The sequence below is a fragment of the Zingiber officinale genome, chromosome 2B (assembly GCF_018446385.1).
Source record: "Zingiber officinale cultivar Zhangliang chromosome 2B, Zo_v1.1, whole genome shotgun sequence".
Lineage (NCBI taxonomy): Eukaryota > Viridiplantae > Streptophyta > Magnoliopsida > Zingiberales > Zingiberaceae > Zingiber > Zingiber officinale.
The window spans coordinates 4,740,296-4,759,624 of NC_055989.1; the positions used below are offsets into that span (position 1 = coordinate 4,740,296).

General features: G+C 36.4%; 3 protein-coding genes across 15 annotated transcripts; 2 read left to right on the forward strand and 1 right to left on the reverse strand.

Moving 5' to 3' along the window:
* Nucleotides 1-118: 118 nt before the first annotated feature.
* LOC122045144 lies at nt 119-7,030 on the reverse strand. 3 transcript variants are annotated; one of them, XM_042605233.1, is made up of 14 exons: nt 6,794-7,030; nt 5,823-5,896; nt 5,636-5,750; nt 5,478-5,566; nt 5,213-5,381; nt 4,887-5,119; nt 3,188-3,375; nt 2,993-3,088; nt 2,390-2,511; nt 1,400-1,501; nt 1,203-1,318; nt 1,012-1,099; nt 720-922; nt 119-589 (listed from the first exon to the last, which is right to left on the reverse strand). In XM_042605233.1, the coding sequence occupies exons 1-14, from the start codon at nt 6,821-6,823 to the stop codon at nt 391-393; spliced, it is 1,824 nt and encodes a 607-aa protein (XP_042461167.1). In that variant the 5' UTR covers nt 6,824-7,030; the 3' UTR covers nt 119-390. The 3 variants fall into 3 exon arrangements, with proteins under 3 accessions (XP_042461167.1, XP_042461166.1, XP_042461168.1); XM_042605232.1 differs by having other exon boundaries at nt 5,636-5,762; XM_042605234.1 differs by having other exon boundaries at nt 448-589; nt 838-922; nt 5,636-5,762; nt 6,794-7,023.
* Nucleotides 7,031-7,345: 315 nt separating this feature from the next.
* Nucleotides 7,346-11,267, forward strand: LOC122045145 (uncharacterized protein At2g39795, mitochondrial-like). Of its 2 annotated transcripts, none has more exons than XM_042605235.1 (3): nt 7,346-7,587; nt 7,673-8,010; nt 10,867-11,267. In XM_042605235.1, the coding sequence occupies exons 1-3, from the start codon at nt 7,396-7,398 to the stop codon at nt 11,036-11,038; spliced, it is 702 nt and encodes a 233-aa protein (XP_042461169.1). In that variant the 5' UTR covers nt 7,346-7,395; the 3' UTR covers nt 11,039-11,267. The 2 variants fall into 2 exon arrangements, with proteins under 2 accessions (XP_042461169.1, XP_042461170.1); XM_042605236.1 differs by having other exon boundaries at nt 7,709-8,010.
* Nucleotides 11,268-12,912: 1,645 nt separating this feature from the next.
* LOC122045146 (protein IQ-DOMAIN 5-like) lies at nt 12,913-19,254 on the forward strand. Of its 10 annotated transcripts, none has more exons than XM_042605244.1 (8): nt 12,913-13,250; nt 13,378-13,488; nt 14,797-14,911; nt 15,371-15,611; nt 15,800-16,027; nt 16,652-16,765; nt 17,477-17,969; nt 18,405-19,253. In XM_042605244.1, exons 3-8 carry the CDS (start codon nt 14,877-14,879, stop codon nt 18,551-18,553), a joined length of 1,260 nt encoding a protein of 419 aa, XP_042461178.1. In that variant the 5' UTR covers nt 12,913-13,250; nt 13,378-13,488; nt 14,797-14,876; the 3' UTR covers nt 18,554-19,253. The 10 variants fall into 10 exon arrangements, with proteins under 10 accessions (XP_042461178.1, XP_042461171.1, XP_042461173.1 ...); XM_042605237.1 differs by having other exon boundaries at nt 15,378-15,611; XM_042605239.1 differs by having other exon boundaries at nt 13,397-13,488; nt 15,378-15,611.
* The last annotated feature ends 75 nt before the right edge of the window (nt 19,255-19,329 follow it).

The following is a 19,329-nucleotide window of genomic DNA, read 5'->3' on the forward strand; positions in this document are numbered from 1 at the left end:
AACTAAAGTGAAACCAAATTAACAACCAACCTAGGTTAGTCCCTAATGCTGAGACAAACTTTGGAAGAAGAATAGATAGAACAATATAAAAGCCTTTGGAGATAAACACACCAGAACAAGGGGAATACGTAATTGTAAATTTGCACCAGAAATAACTTGTCTATAAGCAAGTTTAGTTCATATGTGAGTGAATTACAAAATAAGATACAGAAATAAGTACAAAATGTGCAGCATGAAATGCTACTCCAGGTTAGACAAGACAAACCATAGGCACCACGACCTGATTCCGACGGACGCACAAGTTACTTGAACATCTGTGGCAAAGGCTTGCAAATTTAAGTAAATAAACAGTTGCAGGAAGTGTCACCTTTCCATTACCGGACTGGTTTCTTAATCATCAAGGATGGAAGTGATGTTAGCAGTATAAACACCATCATAAAAACTGAGCCGCTCCAGAATTGCACCTCTCAGAGAAGGATTCATAACCGCAGCAGGAAGCCCAAAGGCATTACCATCAGGCACTTCTTTTTGAGAGCAGATAGATTTGAGAGCAACATTTAGGGCAAGTGAAGTAGGTTCCGTCTTCAGACTGCAAAACAAAACAATAAATAAATACATAAATGTATCCTTCAAAACACGCATGTCATTGATGTACAATGCATGAATTGTTAAAGACTAAGATTAAATTAACCAAAGGAGTCAATTGATTCTTAACATACAAAGACTGGAAAGTAGTCCCCTCAGAGCTCATCACAGACCAAACACCATACACAACCCATGGCGGAATAATTGCATCCTTTAGTTCGACACTAAAACAAAGATCACCTACGGATATACCAGGTATAGTTTCTGTATAGCTAGCATCTGAGCCACTAGATGAAGGAACGACCATATCAGCTTTCCGTATCTCCTTACATGTCATCTAAAAATCAGCAGAAATCTTCAGTAAGCATACTAGTAGAAACAGCATTACAAGAACAGTGATCACAAAAAGTCTGCATGCACACTTACCTCTGGAACATGTAAAGTTGCATTCTGGAATGGGACAGGTGCATACAAGACAGGAACATCTGAACCGGTAAAGGAATTCAAGGTTTCCCTAAAGAGCACATAGCCAGTAAACAATTAGCAGTCAACGATTTCTTTTAAGGCTTGCGTTCACTGTTCGCTGCTAGAAATTGAAGAGGCTTTTAGTGGAATACCTATAGTTTATGAGTATATCATATAGGGATTGGACCTCCTCATGCCCACTAAATGAAAGGAGGGACCGAGAGGTATTGTTATCCACTTCCCCCGTTGTAGATTTTGGATGGAAAATCTGCATAATGATCACAAGTTATCATCATGCTTGAGTTAAGTTATAAAGCATAGCAAAGCCTGAAAAGACAGTTATTGATACCTGGCCCAATCTTTTCTTCTCAATTTCCATAAGTTCAACCAAGTCATCCTCAGTTGATCTATCCACTTCAACTTCACCAAATGGCATAGTAAAACTTATTTTCTGATAATTATAAAGTTCAAAGTTTATCAGACAAAGAATTTAGCTATTTACAACCCTTCTCAACAGAAAATGAAATTTCAAAATGAACGCAACTAAATACTTTTCTCCATTGTCTGAAAGAGTTCATCTATGAGCATAAAAAAATTAGGATGTTATTAAAAAAAATAATAATTAATTTGATACTTTTGTGTGATTTTATGATTTCAGATTGTGTCATTTAGTTATTGCTGAGTGTGCTTCCTATTTTGAAGTTGCAACATATTATCATCTTCTCCCATATTTTCGACCAACTCATTAGCTTTCACAAGCGTATATTCAACTCCAAAACTCAAACGTGTATATTCAACAAACCCAATTTACTTGCTTCATCAACTTGGCAGCCATCACTCTAGTTGGTCTCTAGGAACTAACTATTAACTAGTAAATTATATATATATATATATATAATTTTTATTCCATTTTTAAAAATCTTTGTTATAAAGATCCATTATTGAGTCTTACTAATTACTATAAATCAGATAAAACTAGACCTTGTTTCTAGGAGAATAAATCTTTTTTACATTCTATAAGAGAGCTCCCACATCCTTATGCAATGTATATTCTTAAATTTTTAATAATATTCTCATCAGTTTTTCTTTGAGTGAGTTCTTTACCATACCTATGAAACGAGCACAACTAAATTGTATTGATCAATTGTTGCCTACCATGAATATATTAATCACTGTCTGATAATGAAAACGTAAGTTCTATTCAGTTGATACTCAATGAAACATTTGCCTCGTTCCAAGCAAATGCAGAGAGGCATATAATATGCAATTTAAATGATTAGACTAGAAGTTAAGAATAATAAATGCAATCCAAGCTACCTAATGAAATAGCTGAGCATACATTTTTTCTTAGCAAGGATCGTAGACCATGTGTAGATTGTGATATGTAAGCATTACATGAGCGCTTCTTTTTCCCAAGTAAGTTGCCCCCAATGAACAAAACCACAAACTGCACAGTATAAACTGCAATTTTCACAAGAATCAAATGCACATACAAGAATGCATTCTGAATAAAATAAAGGAGAGGTCAGCATCAATATCACACAGTAAATAAAGATTGACGTGTAAGAAATCATAGTATTTTGTGATGGCATAATCAAATCTTCATAAAAACAAATAATGCTGTGCTAGAAAACATAGTATTTTGTGACGGTATAATCAAATCTTTATAAATTCAGATAACATTGTTAACTGAAGACTTCTTAATGCATGTAACTTCTTGCGCCAAGTAATAGTAAGCTGTAATTTGTATAATTATTTTTTAGTCTGTCACAGAATTGCAATGCCTGTTTATCCAAGAATAGCCATCACATAAAAAAATAATTCTTCAGGTCATAATAATGTAGTAACAGCAAAGAGAGATGCAGGTTGTCTAACCAACTATTTAGTGAAATAGTTGTTCAAGATGATGGAAGACTAATATGATTAAAGTTTAGTGAAATACCATAGAACATGTTACAAATGTTCTTTCTTAGCATGTAGTATAGGCTTCGAAACGAATCTTCCCAATCCTGCTGCCTTTTCAGCCAAAAGTGTGAGTCTAAAAAATTATGAATATAAATGGCAAAATACAAGAGTCAGTGGCCAACCTATACAAAAGAATAATATATCAAAAAAGAAAAGTAGTTCATTAACTGACCATCCTTTCCAGCAGATGAGGCCAAAACTGACACAACTGAAGCAGGTAGAGAAGACTGAGGATATACCCATGAGTGCAGTGATTTATAGAATTTCACCTGGGGAGTAGCACCATCTACACTTGTTGACCACAAGCTGTATGGATTACAACTTGCATCAATTGAAGGAGTTGCAAATGACCTGTGACACCTACATGCGAAATTAACCTTTTTTTCATCAAAAGCGATAAAACATGGAGAGAGACTACAAATTCGGCATCAGAATATACTGAAAACAATTATGATAATCAGGAGTATTCAATAGTTACAAAGTCCAAAGCAGACAAGCTGGTTCGTAAACATCAACAAATCCCAATGCCAGTTCAATTTTTTCTATGCTCAGAACTACCCGAAACAAGTCACCTAACCAACATGAGTGCTCAAGCCAAGTTGCAATAGGTTGACCTAGCCTGACTAAATTAGAACATCTAAATGTATCAAGTGTTTATAAACTAGAATCAAAGTTGGAAACTATGTTACTCGTACTTGGATACGAATAACCAATGTAGGTAGTGCCTAACATAGTTATTTCTAGAATCTTTTATATGTGATCAACAGAAATATTAAGTGCACGCTTAAAGTGTCAGAGTCAAGGTGTAGGACAACACAGGTATGGAGAAGATAGATGAGAAGTACAAATAAATGTCCACACCAATCCAATTGTTTCCAGCAGACATAAACCATTTTCTCAATCATTGGAATAAAGCTAACCCATAGCATTAGCATTAATGATACATGTCTCTAACCACAGATATCCACACTCACCAAGAGAATCAAATGATAAACTGTGAGCACAACTAAGTTCATGCAGATGGATTACCATACCAAGAAGTTATCTGGAAATCACCTTAAAAGGTATAGATAGGCTATTAAATGGTAATGCACTTGAATCATAAAAAAAAACAAGGAACAAGGTGTTGTGTATATGCTTCTGCATCAGATATTCAGTAGGTAGTATATGCAAGTAGATTCTTATGAAAGGTGTAAATGACCTCACCACATCGACAGTAATACCTTCTTTGATGCCACACTAATTTAATTATTAGTTTAACAAGGGCTAAGCAAACAAGTCCAACAAACCAAATTTAAACCATTCTTGTTAATAAAACCAACGAAATTATTTTCTAAAAAAATCCATATATGTCAAAACTTAGTAATGAGAATATGCTAGACAATAATTTGAACAAGTCTAAAGGTTGAACCTCTCAACATATAAAAATAAAATAAAATCAGTTTTCATAAAAGAGATGCTCAAGAGATGAACAAATTAGGACATCTAAATCATGTCATGTGCTTATAAACTAGAATCATAATTATAAAAAGTTAAAAACTAGTGGAATCATACTTAGAAAATTGAGGGAAAAGGAACTGTATCCCAGAAACAGTCCACACAAAAGATTACTATCCATTTGCTTTTAGCAGATACAATGCATCTTCTCATTCAAATATTTACTTATTGTCACTAAACTATGGTCTCCATCGTCTATAGAACAAAGCATATTTAATAAGCAATTTGCACCTCATTAAATTTAGGTATAGAGTGTCACCAATTGATAACTAGATACAGAGATCAATAAATGACTATAGACTCAGCATGTTTAAACTTTGTACATATTACAATTTACAAAGAATATATCTAAGGAGTCTGACTATAACACTCACCATTTAACAGAGGATGATAAAACCAACCGCAAGCTGGTTTTCAAGGTAAAATCAAAAGGGATTCTAGGACTTGGAATCTCAAACTCAGAAGTAATTCTAGGACCTGGCCTCGCAAATTCAGAACAAAAAGCACTTGAATTTGGAGATTGATTGTCAATTTTTCCAGAATCAACTGGCACCGAAGTTGAATTAGTAGGAATATTACGAGCATCCAACTCCTTTAGGGCTTTTTCCTAGGAAACACATCACATGAACATGCTGAGAAATGGTACCAAACAAAGTTAGGAGCATAAACTAGAGAGATAGCAAATTTGCAGAAGATATACCATATCAATTTTGGCAGGAATATCAAGATTCTCATCTCCCATATGGAGCTCCACAACATTGCGCAGCATATTTTGGCTACATCTATCAATCTTCCTGAAACCTTGGTAATTTTTCTCTATGCACGTTTTATCAGCACCTTCAGTTTTATTTAACATAGTCACATTTTCACTGCATTAAAGAAGGAACTTCTCTTTAATTTGTCCATTAGTAGGAACAGTGAAACTAAATGAAGATAGTTTGAAGTACAAGAAAAGCAAGTAATACCACAAAATTGATGTTTTGCCCTCAGCTGGTAAAGAAGGATCAGAAGGGTTAGGAATAACATTAGGATATCCATCAACACTAGAGAATTCCTGTTTAGCAAATTCATCAGATTAGCTTTTGTAGTTGAATACTTAGTGCCAATGAATGAGAATTTAAACCTTGGCCTTCGCATCTCCATATAGAACTTTGCATCTCTCACTTGACTTCTTAACAGGATAGATCTCATTGACACGAGTGTTAAAGTATTTTTGAATCTTCAACTGCTCACCTTTCCTGATCTCATTACTACCCAAACAGTCAGTAAAATGACCTCAGAAATATGAGAATTGCTTTATGTTAACTTACCTTTCTGGATCAAGAAGAGTTGGCACAAGTTTTTCTGTGATTATCTGACCATTTCTTTGCTTCAACTGTTCACTCTGTCATGTAGGTTAATGTCAATCAAACATTTGATTCTCTAACAATAAGGCCATATACATCTTTATAGTTTCTACCATGGACGCCTAAATCATGTCACACCACTATGTATGTATATATATCCATGCCAAGTCCTCTCTCTCTCTCCCCATGATACAAATTGGAGATGGATCTACAGGCATCTCCTTCATCTTCTACTGAAAGTTCAAAATAATAAACACAGAAGCCAACTTATATCTACTTCTTGATGTATAGCATATGGGATTGAAATGTGCATTAACCAAACAAATTCTGAATGTAAATTGTTAGGTTAATAAAATCTATTGTCCTGAGAAACAATTGTCTTAAGTCTCAATACTTTGATAATTGCAAAAAATAGTAAACATTAGCAAAGCACAATTAGAAAAACACTCAAAGTTCCACCATGGAGAACTTATAGTCATTTGTCCAAGACCTTATAAAATCAGATCAACATAATCCTAGGACAATTAGAACAAACAACTATCGATGTATTTGTACTTATATGGCAAAGCAAACACAAGATAAAAGATAAAGTACTGTAATCCTATTAAGGAATCTAATACTAACTAAAATGTAGGCATGCCAGTCAAAATTTAAAGAAACGGATGATTCGTACTTTCTTGTATCCCACTCCTGCAGGTCTATGAAAAATGAAATAAATCTAGGAGTGAATGAATCACAGAGAAACAAACAAAACAAGAATCCTGGAGTAGGAAACCTAAGGTCGACAAGACAGGACATGAACTAAAAAAAATCTAAATGGAGAAAAACCAATGATTGTTCAATCGACTGCTGAAAGGATCAATTGAACAACATTGAGCTGTCTTTTATTAATCCGACATCTATCGAGTTTACCAGTAAAGAAGAGTAAACTGTACCCTAAGTTCCGATGGGGTCTTCCGTTTCATCGTTCCACCAGCCTTCTCTGCCGTCGGCGAGGCCACTGGCAAAGGCAATCGGCAGCGTCGGCACGGCGAGTGAAGACGAGTGGCGACGAAGGAGCAGAGAGGGGCGACGAGATCTGGGCAGGACAGGGGGGAGAATGGGCGGCGAATTTGAAAAATGAGGGGGAACTTGATCGCGGGCGAAGATGCAGAAGTTTCCGGAAGTGGCCAAAATTTTGTGCTGGAAAGGGGGGATCTTATAGCCCTTTAACAAAAATTGGTCCCGTTACCCAGCAGATCGCTACCCAGAGTCATGTTCTCAGTAGATGCGTTGGATAAATAAGTGGCGCCCAGTACTTGTCGAATAAAAGTGAAGGTAGGGATTGTAGGGCAATAGCGCATGGGATTTAGTCCTAACTGGATTGGTAGCTGGCTCGGGTTCGGGTTGAACCGCTTTGAGTTGATGGATCTATTATAGCGGATCGTCGGTTCGTGTTTGGACCCGTTAGAAATTCAGTCGAACCAACTCGAACTTATACTCCTCTCTCTTTCTCTCTCTCTCCTAAAACCCGGACCGGAACAGACGAATTGCTGAGATGTGGCGACGAGGCGTTCAGACTTTGCGGCGATGCGGCGGCAGCGGCAGCGGCGGCCCCGCCGCTTCCCTGCCCCTGCGCTCCTTCGACCTAAGATCCCTGTCTTCCGGAGCTGCCTCCGCCGTGGACTCCATCATCCTTCGCTCGCTCAAGGAACACTACATCGAGGTTTCCAAGATGAATCCGCCGCCGGTACATTTCTCTCCTTTCTATGGTGTGTGTTCGCCGTTTTCAGACTAGGATTCTCTAAGCAAGATCCTTCCTCCTTGGTGCTCAGAAAGTGAATCCACCTTCGGCCTACTCTATTGTGAAGGGCGCGCTGGACCGGGATGGTCCCGTCCTCCGCAGAACCTACAAGGAGGAGGAGATCACGATATCCGTGATGCGACTTGAGAACATCATGCCCTCTGGTGTCGGTGATGACGATGGCGACGACTCGATCAACCAGCTGTTCCTCCATGTCGATGTGTCCAAGCCTGGGCGGGAGGAATCAATTCAGTTCCTTTGCGGGTTGTATCCAGATGTCGTCGGGATACATGCCGTGCGCCTTCGACCCAATGTCTCGGAGCCCGCTGGACGGAGCAATATGGCCAAGTATCAGGAACGCGTGTTTCAGTATGCTCTTCCACTCGCTCAATTCCCTTTTCTTCGCTTCCTCTTTTATCCTTCTCAGTTGTTCGATTCTGTTCACTTTTTTTCTGCATAGGAGAAATTATCAACTTTTTTTGCTGGGTTTTAACATTTGTTTCCTCGATAATGTGCAAGGGGTTTCAGCCTGCATTGCAATGAATTGATTAGATGATGTAGTTCTTATGATGGACGAACGCCGGTTTTCTTTTTTTTGTTTCATTTTGTTTAAACAAAAACAACAACACCCACGGAGAATTAAAATTTGTATTTTGCTTCAAACAATTGTGGGGGGAGTCATGTACTGGTTTTCCTAGTTATGTGCTTAGTCTGTTAGTGTTTGGGAGAGGGCAATGCGTATTGACCAGGTAGATACCATTGCTACGCCAACTTCAAAGTCTGATTGCCCACAGATCATTGAAGCTGCTTACAGCTGGTTCAATCCTGAATTTGTTTCAGGATTGTGTTATATAGCCATGAGCCTGAGAACTAAATTCCTCGTCTCACCTCAAGGTGGGTTTAAGCTCATGAAATGAAGCTGCTATATTGGCAGCAACCAACTTCATCATTAGTCTTACTCCTGAACATTGGTTATTGGTCTTCCTTATCTAATCTTTTCCATGGATGCCGTTGATATTAGGAGACTGAAGTTATTGGTGATAGAATATTAAGAAAATTCTATTTAAGGAGCTATATAACTAATAATGAGCCTTAATTCCTCTAGTAGGTCATCAATGGTGGTCAAAACTCCTGTCAGCGACATCATGCATTGGTAGAGAAATTGGTCTCTTTGAGACTTTCATCTTACAGCGTAGGTACAAATGCTCAAGTTCAAATGACCAACCTCTAGCAGAGCTTCAGCATGCCACAAGCATCCTAGATGAACTTGGGCTGACTATGTTTGGAGTCTCAAGTAAATTCCTTAGTTTCATGATTCAACATTGAGGAATAACAACAAATCCAAAAAAAAAAAATTCTAGTTTCTATAAAGTTTACCTGCTAGATTGGAATGTTCAATAACAGATGAATAGGCTCTCGACAAGTCCATGTCTGATTTGGTCGAGTGATGTCTTCTTTTTTTAAAGTATCCTAGTATATGTTCCAGTGACATGATGAGATGCAAAACAAACACATCAAATTGCCTTGTTGCTTCTTAACCTATTCCAAGAATAACATTAAAGTTTACCTCTGAGACATTGTTGAAGCAATAATCCTCCCTCTAGAAACCAGGATTATCCTGAGCTTTGACTATCAAGACCATTGACTTTTCCTGAAAAAGAAGTCCACCCTTTGAGGATCCTAGAGAAGCTGGAGGATTGACTTTCACAAACATGGCTGGCCAACCAACTAGGCAGTGCAACAAGAAGGTCAAGACCCGGAAATGGGAGATTGGATGCCTCTAGAATGACATATTGGTACAGTAGTCACGTGGCAATTTCACAAGTACCAACATGGGACTATTGTAAAACTAATACCATCCAAGAAGATACATACAATTTTTTATATAACAGAAAGGAGATAACTTGAATGTGGCATAAAATGTTTATTAATAAACCTATCATGCTCCTAAAAACTGCTAAAATAAGATTCCTCTGTAATACTAAACATTGCATCAGAACTGATGATAAAATCTAGTGAAATCATTGTAAGATCTTTCTTTCGAACATCATGGGTTCAACTTAATATGATGCTCCAAACACAGGTGGCAAAATCAGTTAATACCAATACGATCACCTGAGATGGATCAGTATTGCCAAAACATTGCTATATTTTAGTTTGGCAAGAGTTCATTTGATTTGGTAGGAGTTCCTTGGGTTATTGCATTTCCCAATTAATTATGAAAATTTTCCTAGTATGGTTAGAATTAAGGTTATACATGTCATGCCCCTATGTATTAATCAATTTTTGGTTATCAAAGTTTTTTCCTTTTGATTTTTTGTGAGATCTTCTTTTCTTCATGCAAGATAGCTGCCCCACTTCATCCAAATTCTGTGTGAGTTTCGGATTGATTTTTGGTGTTGCATCAATTTAGTGTCGGAGTGATTTCCTACTAATGTCAATTTGGTGTCCGAGTAACTTCATTCTTTGCATTAGTGTGCCCTTGTTGGCTTTCATGAAGGAGCGGTTTTGGCCAATTTTACCACGAAGAAGAGAAGGGGAATGGTTGATCGTTGAAGAAGTTTGTTAAAATATAGTTGAGAAGGTCAATATTCATAATTTTGTAGTTTACTAGAACTTGCTCAATGTACTTGTTTTGTGAGCCTTACATGTCACTACTGCCCAAAATGCATGGAGCATTTTTTGGTTTATCTGTATCAAAACAAGGCCTGCCACTTTCCTGAAGAATATCCTTAAAAATCATTTAGAGCCATTGGTATAACTTTCATATTCTGTAACTGGAATGCAGTGTTCTGTTTTTGTTCAGTAGTTTACATTTATTTCTCTAACAATCACAAATGCTGAATATAAAAGTTGAATTTCTCTTTTATAAAAACTTGGTCTTCTGTCTTCATAAACTAAGCTGCCTCTTGATTGAATCGTTTGTCACTCAGACGAAGTAATGCTTGTATGGCTAGATTCTTACAGTCGTTTTTGTTTTACTTCACGTATGACTGCTAGCAACCAACAAAGCATTATGCAATCCCTTTTTATATGTTTGAAATTGTAAAGGTTTAGCATGACAAACATTTTTAGTGTCATTGTTTTCAAGCAAGGCATTTGGATTCGAAAAGGTTTCAAGAGTCTACTATAGATAAATGTCATGCTTTTGATGGAATCACTTTGTTGAGATTCTTAATGATGTCAATGCAATGTTTTTCACTAATCATGGTTCTTCAACCTCAGGGAACTAGACCAAAAGGTCAGGGATGCATTCCATATTTTCATAGAGACGCGCGGTATCGACGAGAAGCTTTTCCCATTTCTGCAAGCTTGGATGTATGTGAAAGATCATAGAAACCTCATTCGCTGGTTCAAAGACGTGGGCTCCTTTATCAATGAATCGGAACCCGCCTGAGCTGCAAATTTCTTGCTCATGGTAATGTTAGCGACCGGAAGGCACATTTAGGTTGCTATTTCCTTTCCTTTTCGCGAATTAACTGAAAAGGATATATGATATGTAGGAAGGCTATCTATTCTTGTTGTAAGAACTTCGAAGAAAAATAATCTTTTTGTTGTTGTTTTGGTTTTTGAACTGCTTTGTTTCTGGTTGACTAGAAGAGAAACAGGATAGTTAATTGGTCATAGTCTAAGAAAGCTGTGCTTTCACTGTGAATTTCCATTTCCTTTTCCATTTACATTTGCTCATGTACCTACTTTTTCTTTTGCTATTTAACATTTTGCCAAACAAATAGTTTTGTTGTGTTTTTAATTGGAATTAGATATTAATTTGCTGATTTTAATTTTAAGGATAATAAAAAGTTTTCTTTTAGTCATCGAGATAAGAAAGTATTCACAATATCATTGTGGCAAAAGATGAATACGTTCGTCTCCAACATTTTGGTTAATATTTTGATCAATCTGTCTTAGAGTCAACACGGAGGAGATAAATCACGGATGATTATTAGCCTTTGGAATATTTGGAATAATGACTAGCACATAAGGGAGATATTTATCTCGACTTTGTCGAGATTCGAATCTCAGATTTTATTATGACAATACCTCATGCGCTAACCACTAAATCCATTCGAGGAGATAAGTATTTACAATATCAACTCATTGACCTTGTGATTTTATATCAACTATTTTAAATTTAGATTATGATATAAAAAAATTAAGATGCAGATAAAATTATTCTGGTATTCTATCATCATCATCTTCATCTGATAATTTAAATATTTAGCTTTTTAACTGGTTAAGCCACCATATTAATTTTTTTATAAGAATAAATTAAGAAATATTCATACAGGTTATTCTTAGACATTGCACTTCAGCTTCAGACCATATCCTTGTATTCATATTAAATTATACAACTTGTATCATCTACTTTTGATGATTTGTTCCAAATTCTTTATTTTGCTAACAATTGATATTATAGTATTCGCACCATTCTCTTTAAGTATAGAATTTATAGTAAATTTTATATTTTATTTTAAAAATTTTTTACATCAATTATCCTATTTATTTCTTAAATTTAGATTTTATCAATATTATTTCTCTAAATTTTAAAGATATAATCTTTTCTTTAAAGATTAAAATATTATTTAATTTGAAAGAGAAAAAAATAAAGAGAATGAATTAGTTAATGGAAAATAAGTATTATATAATGAGAGAAAAATAAATAGTAAAAGAGAAAAGAAAATAATAAAAATGATAAAAATTTTAGAGTAATTAATACCGTGTTTTGAATTATCAAAAGAGTAAATCTTGCTGGCCAGAATCTGGCCAGCTAGAAATCTGGCCAGATTCTGGCCGTTTAGCAATACCCTTATCAAAATTTAAAGTGGATACTTTACTTTAAATTCTAAGGATATTATTGATAAAAAGTGATGGTTAAGAAAAAGAGAAAGCAAAATATTCTTTTTAAGGATTTTGTCGGAATATTTTGTCTTTTCCTAGCAGTAAAGCAAGCTGTGTTTGAACCAGCAGGGACCCACCCCTACCTACATTCACAAGACGGGTACCGGAACAAGTTTCAAAATTCACGAGCAAAGTTTTTTTTACGACTCCTGCAGAATAACGTGTCGTCAGCTTCGATCTCGGTCCCACCAATTAAGCCAATGAATCATCGCCACGTTTGCAGTGGAAAGTTCATCATGAAGTATAAGGGCGTAACTGATAAATGTAACGTAGGGAGAGGTGAAATTGTATATTCCAAGGATGAAAGTGAACAAAAAATAATACTTCTTGTCATTTATTTAACCGTTAACTAAAATGTAAGAAAATGCCGTCCTGCGACTGCTCTCGACTACGGAAACGGAAGGGAGACGAGGAAAGGGAGAGAAGACGAAGCAGGCCAGGTGAAAAATTACCGGCCACAAGCGAAAGGAGGCGAAGAAAACAGCGAAAAGGGAAGGAGATCAGAGACAGTACGTCCCTCGGATCGATCTCCCGAGGTGAGCTGACGATGCGAAGTTCGAACCCTTGCTACACTCCCTCCTGTGGGACTTCTAGTGTTGACTTGGATATCAGATCTGCTCTCTTGCCTGGTCTGCCCCCGTCTTCTTGATTCCATCCGATGCAATTGAGATCTTCGTTTGGGTTCTGCGACCTCAAAGGCGGGATCTTTGGTGATTATTATTGATTTTCCTTTCCTTGTATTTCTTTTTTCTGCATTGGGACGCTTAGGATCTTCTTAGACGAATCTCGCTTTCTTTACCACTTGGGAAGAACTTTTAAAGTCTTAAACTGGGACAGTTCTATTTTTGTTTGCGAGATCTTGCCCCGGTGTTAGATAAGTGGCGTGAAGTGCCTGTTCTGAGCTGAAAAGGGTCGATTCGCTTGCTTGGACTGAAATGATAGTTACAGGTTGGATTCTTATGTTTGGTGCTCGTCAATCTTTACGCACTTTCTGTAAATTTCCCGTTTTCATGTATCGGTATCTCGTGCATTACTGTCTTGAATCCGTTGATCTCTTGGTATTCCCTTCTGCATTCTCATTTAAGCGCGAATTTTCTTCTGCCTTCTTGCTTGGAGTTATCTGACTATCCAAGCTATGCTTTTGAGATTCTGATCCACTCCCTTCAATTACGTGGATGCTGTTTCCATTTTCTTGTTCTAGTCACAAAGTCTAGCACGAGCAATGCTGGTCTGATTTTGACGTTTGAGAATGAAATTGAATTTGATTGTTCTAGCTCCAGCGTATATGATCCAGTAGGGAACTGGTGAGTCAACTAGAGTCAAAAAGTTAGTTTTTCAAGCAAGCTAATTCTTCTTCTTTAACCAACCTTGATATCCATTTATCATGTTATCTGCATTTGAGATATTTATCCTGAGAAGGGAAGATAATAATACAAGGCAAAGCTTCCATTAAACAATAGAAGAAGAAGAAGAATTCACTCGTACACTTCTCCTTTTAATTGAATTGTCCTATAATGATACGTTGCCTGACCCTGTTAGATTCAGTTTAGGTTTTTGAGGGGTTCATTTTCTTAAGTGATTTCTGTTCAGTTGGACTTGTACCAATTCAAATGGTACTGAATATTTCTTTCCTTGATGCACTATGTATATTGGACAAAAATGATCACTATTGATGTTGCTGGAGTTTCCTATTTTTGAAAAAATAAAATGGTTCCAAGTCTATTCTGTGTCAATCCTAATCCTACCCCTTGCTTGGTTGCATCAAGCATGCTGCAGTAACAATTCCAAGAAATAACTTAACTAGAATCAGCTAGTTTTGATTGATCAGTAAAACTTTGATTCCAGTGAATCATAGGAAATTGCCAATTTCTTTTGTAGGTTTCTGATGAGTATGACTAATTGGACACTTTCAGAAAATTTATTACCCTGAATAGCACCAATCCACTTTTTCAATATCTGTTATGAATCCAGGTATTCTTACCAAATCTAATGGCAACTCCATTCTGATCTTAACTGGAAACTCAATTTTATTGCCAGAGATGCCTATATAATCCTGAACTGCACTATTTAATTTATCTGTTTTGAATAGTATAATTATTTAGCCTTAGCTTACACTTCAGAATGTTCTGTTTTTATTTTTTGCACAAATAAATGATGTAATAACCTGCAGTTTGATAAATCTCTTTCTCCAATATCATTAACCATCAGTAATATGCTATAGGTTAGATTGTAATTTTCATATTTTTATTTTGGCAGGTTATTGTCTAAAGTTTGACTGACATGCATCATGGGTTTCTCTGCAAAGTGGCTAAGATCATTAGTTGGCATAAGGAAACATGAAAAAGATCAATATCCAGAAAATGATAAAAATGTGAGTAAAATTCTTTGGATGTGACTTTTATTACTGGTTTGTCTCTGTTGGACCATTATTTTTTCTGGTGATGAGTTGCATCTTATTCTTCTTGGGTTATACTTCTAGCTGTAAGAATGAGATAGGTTCTGTTGGAATAAACTTATATGTCAAGTCAATAATTGACAAATGGAACAACTTACAACTGTGAAATCTCAGTCTAACCTACAATGAGTTGAGCCTAATTGTGTGTTCAAATAACCATAGAATATCTGAATGATGAAAAACAATCTATAAAGATTGATATGTCCTATTACTTATTATGGCTTGTGTCACATAATATTGATTTGAAAATTGAAATAATGTCTAGCAGTTTCCCTTGCATCGTATCATCCCTATGTCTGTCTTATGTTTTCTTGAGATGTTGCTGCAGTTTTTTTGTTCATATGTTTATTATTCTCTGCCTCACGGTATCACTAGATTACAGAATAGCTTATCTTCCAATAAACATGGCCAGAAAAAAACCTCTGTTACTACTCCAGAAGCAGTGTTTGCTCCTGGAACAGCTCTATCAACAGGAGACACCATTATCCAGTCAGATTCACACTCTGCTTCGTCTCCTGCCACATTAAATAACAGACTAATAACATGTCAGACTCAAGAAAAAACAAGGGAGGAATGGGCTGCCACAGTCATTCAAACTGCTTTCAGGGCATTCCTGGTATGTTAATTGTTATTGTTAGTTGTATTGTAAATATCATCAAAAAGTTTCCTTTATATCAAATTAGTTTATTTTTTCTTTAAATAATCCCAACTACAACAGCGTGAGGTAAATTGAGATATGAAACATTAATCATGAAGTAGGAACTTAAATGAACCCTTTTTTATCGTCAATCTCATTCCACCCAGGCTAGAAGAGCTTTACGAGCTCTTAAAGGGCTGGTAAGGTTACAAGCCCTTGTTAGGGGTCATGCTGTAAGAAAGCAAGCTGCAATAACTCTTCGCTGCATGCAAGCTCTTGTCAGAGTTCAGGCTCGTGTAAGAGCTAGACGAGTACGCATTGCATTAGAAAGTCAATTGGGGCATCAAAAGATTCAAGAACAGGAGTCACATGAATCTCATGTCAGAGAAATCGAGGTAAGCTGCCAAAACAACACTAACAACTATGATTTTGATAAGGTCAAGGTCAACTGTATTTCTTCTTTCTCATGCATTGTGATTAACTTCCTGCAAAGACTAGGGGCACAACCTATTTCTCTCTGCAAGTCTTTTATGAATTTGTAGGCCTAACTGCCTAAGTAATCTACCAGAGGAGCATTTTACTGTACTTTGTATAGCAACAAACTAAAACATGTGATCCTTTATCTCACATAACTGTTAGGTTAAATGAAAATTAAGGAATGAATGACTTAGTACATACCATCTGTAATCTTATTGCAATTTTCATCTATCAATTGCCTCATGATCACACCTATCTTATGCATCTGTCTTATATCTGGAGCTTTCCTATATAAAATCCTTTAATAACAGCAAGAGGTAGTCATTGGGTGGTCCCTATGTTTTTCTTTTATACTCTTTTCCAATATTTAACTAGAAATTACAAATTACTTTCTTAATGATATCATAAATTAGTCCAGGATGTGCCTAATTTTATGAAATTTTGACCTTTTGTGCTCGTGTCTTTGTTTCATCAAGATAAATTAAATTGTTGTTTCTGTTTAAACTTTTTGGAGTGACTTCTATTCTGCAATTGTAATACAGGAAGGATGGTGTGACATTGTTGGCTCTGTGGAGGAAATTCAGGCAAAGTTGTTGAAGAGGCAAGAAGCTGCGGCCAAGCGTGAGAGAGCGATGGCATATGCTCTCACTCATCAGGTATCCTGTAATGGGAACGTAAAGTCATATAGAGCGAAGCTTGATTGTGAAGTTCAGATTATCAATGTGCTCATTCTTTAACCTTTACCATGGCAACATACAAATCTGGAATATTTGAGCTTATGCTGTCCTTTTTTCTAATTGCTCCCTCCAATTCCACCAACAGGAAGAAAATAGCAGTACAACACATGGTATTTGGCTACTTGTATAAGCTGAAAGTTTCCTTTTTTCACTTCTTGAATTTTCATTTCCCAATTTTTTTTATAATAATCTTGTTCTTGTTTTTTAGGAAAGATTAAGCTTCTTTTGTATATAGATGAAATTTATTAAAGTGATGCCTAAAATATGATAAATGTTCTTTCTCTTTTCAAATTTAAACTGGAACTCTGTCTATATCTCTATTTTCTATTCCAGCAAACGTAAGTTCAAATATGGTATTAGATTTTTGTGTTAATCCAGTAAGGCATTCTGCTTTCATTTTTATATGTATGCTTTCTTTTGAAGAAGATCACTATCTTGCTAATATTGATTAGTTGCTGGAGTGTGCCAATTCTTGATAATGTATCTTCTAATATTTTAGTTATACAACTGAGTGTGTATATCTAGTGTATATATGTGGTAATATATCTTCTAATATTTAGGTATGTTTTCCCTCCTTTTCTAGTAGTTAATATTATACGAGCCATTAAATTGACTTCACTTATGCTCTAGTGGCAAGCTGGTTCAAGGAAGCCAGCTGCCCCTACAGGTTTTGAACCAGATAAAAATAATTGGGGTTGGCATTGGTTAGAGAGATGGATGGCTGTCCGTCCGTGGGAGAATAGATTCCTTGATATTAATCTCAAAGATGGGGTTAAACTTAATGAAGATGGAACGACGGAAGGAAAGAATGCCATCAGCACGTCCATGACTCCCTCCAAAGCTACTGGCAGAAAACCCATTTCAACTCTGCAATCCAATTCCCTAAACCACAAATCCATTCCTCCAATGTCCGAGGGAAGTGGTTCTTTGTCAACCCGATCTGCTAGCTTGATGACCTCTTCTGCCCTTCGTTCCAGTAAACCAAAACAAAAACCATCTGATGAGGCATATGGAGAAGTCAATTCTCGAGTTTTGGCAATCGGTTCTCGATCATACAGCAACCCAAAGGAGAGGACTTCTCAACTGGAATCACAGGCTAGGAGGTTGTCATTACCAAACAGCGGTATGACATTTCCCAGAAGCATAACATATTCAAACTTTACCTTATACATTGTAGCAGTTTGTTTTCTCAAAAATCAAATATCATTTTTCGTAGTGTTATTTGTCCTTTATTATGCTTCTCTGGCTCCTTTGTTATGGTGTCTGTGCTTCTGATATTACCTTATTCTACCTTTCTGAATAAGAGTTGACGCATGTAATCAATCAGGTTGCTGAATTCTCTTTCAAGAAACATGAAAAATGATACTTCTACAATTGCATTAATTGTGCCAATCAAGCACATCATATTCTTGTAATTTGATAAACTTATTTCCCTAACGAATAACACATTTATGGCAATTGTTCTTCTATATTTTTTGGATTCTACATAGCAAATCCTGAATGAATGATTCATCAACTGTTCTCACTTGCTCACAAACATGTTTTTGACAACATGCAGGCTTAGGAGTTGGAAAACAAGCTTCCTATAAAGTTGCAATAAACCAGTCAGCAAATAAGAAGCCCCTTAAAGATGCACAAAAGTCTGAAAGGGAAGATAATGAAATTCCTACAAATCCATCTTCAAAAACAAAGGAAGTGGAGAGATAAGAGACTAATTCTATTTGTTGTTGTAGTATCTAGTCCTAGGTTTTTCTTTTTCTCTTGATCCAACATTTTATTGTACATATTTACATGAGCTTGTTCGGGTAGTTCACAGTTGGTCCAATGTGTTTCTCCATACACTCAACTTCGGTCACGGACCCAAGACGATCCATCATGGTAGGATCAGATCGCCATGTTGTACTATGGGTTGTGATTGCTTGCTATTCTCATGTTTTATGCAATATTCTATGTAATTGTCTGTTTCGTCGACTATTGGTACTCATAATGTTTCCATATCCTTGTTTTAAGAATGTAAAATGGTTTTGTTTAGGTTAACCGAGTGAGAGTTAGAGTGATAATGTCTATATCTTTTCAAGGCAATAGTGGTGGTGTAAGCTGCACCAGAATCAAACCTAAGTTTTGATATTGTCAAATGTTCAAGTCTTGTTGTGATCTAATAAGTTGATTAAGTGTGCAGGCTGTTTACTCAATCGGGAAAGACTTAGTTGGAGGTTAGGCAAGAGAAGTCTTAGCAGATCGTGGAATTCAGGTGGAAAGACCAAGTGGGTCGAGAGAACTCGACACTTGACAGTGAGATCGAGAGGCCTGGAGGATCGAAGATCGAGATCTGGAGGATCGAATCTCAAGAGAAAGTCCTGGCGAGCCGATCAAGGCTAAATGAAAAGTCCAAATAGATCTGGAGGATCAACGTTTGACAGGTAGGTTGAGGTAAGTAACTGAAGGAGCGACAGTGAGGTCGTGTTCCTGAAAGAAACAACCTA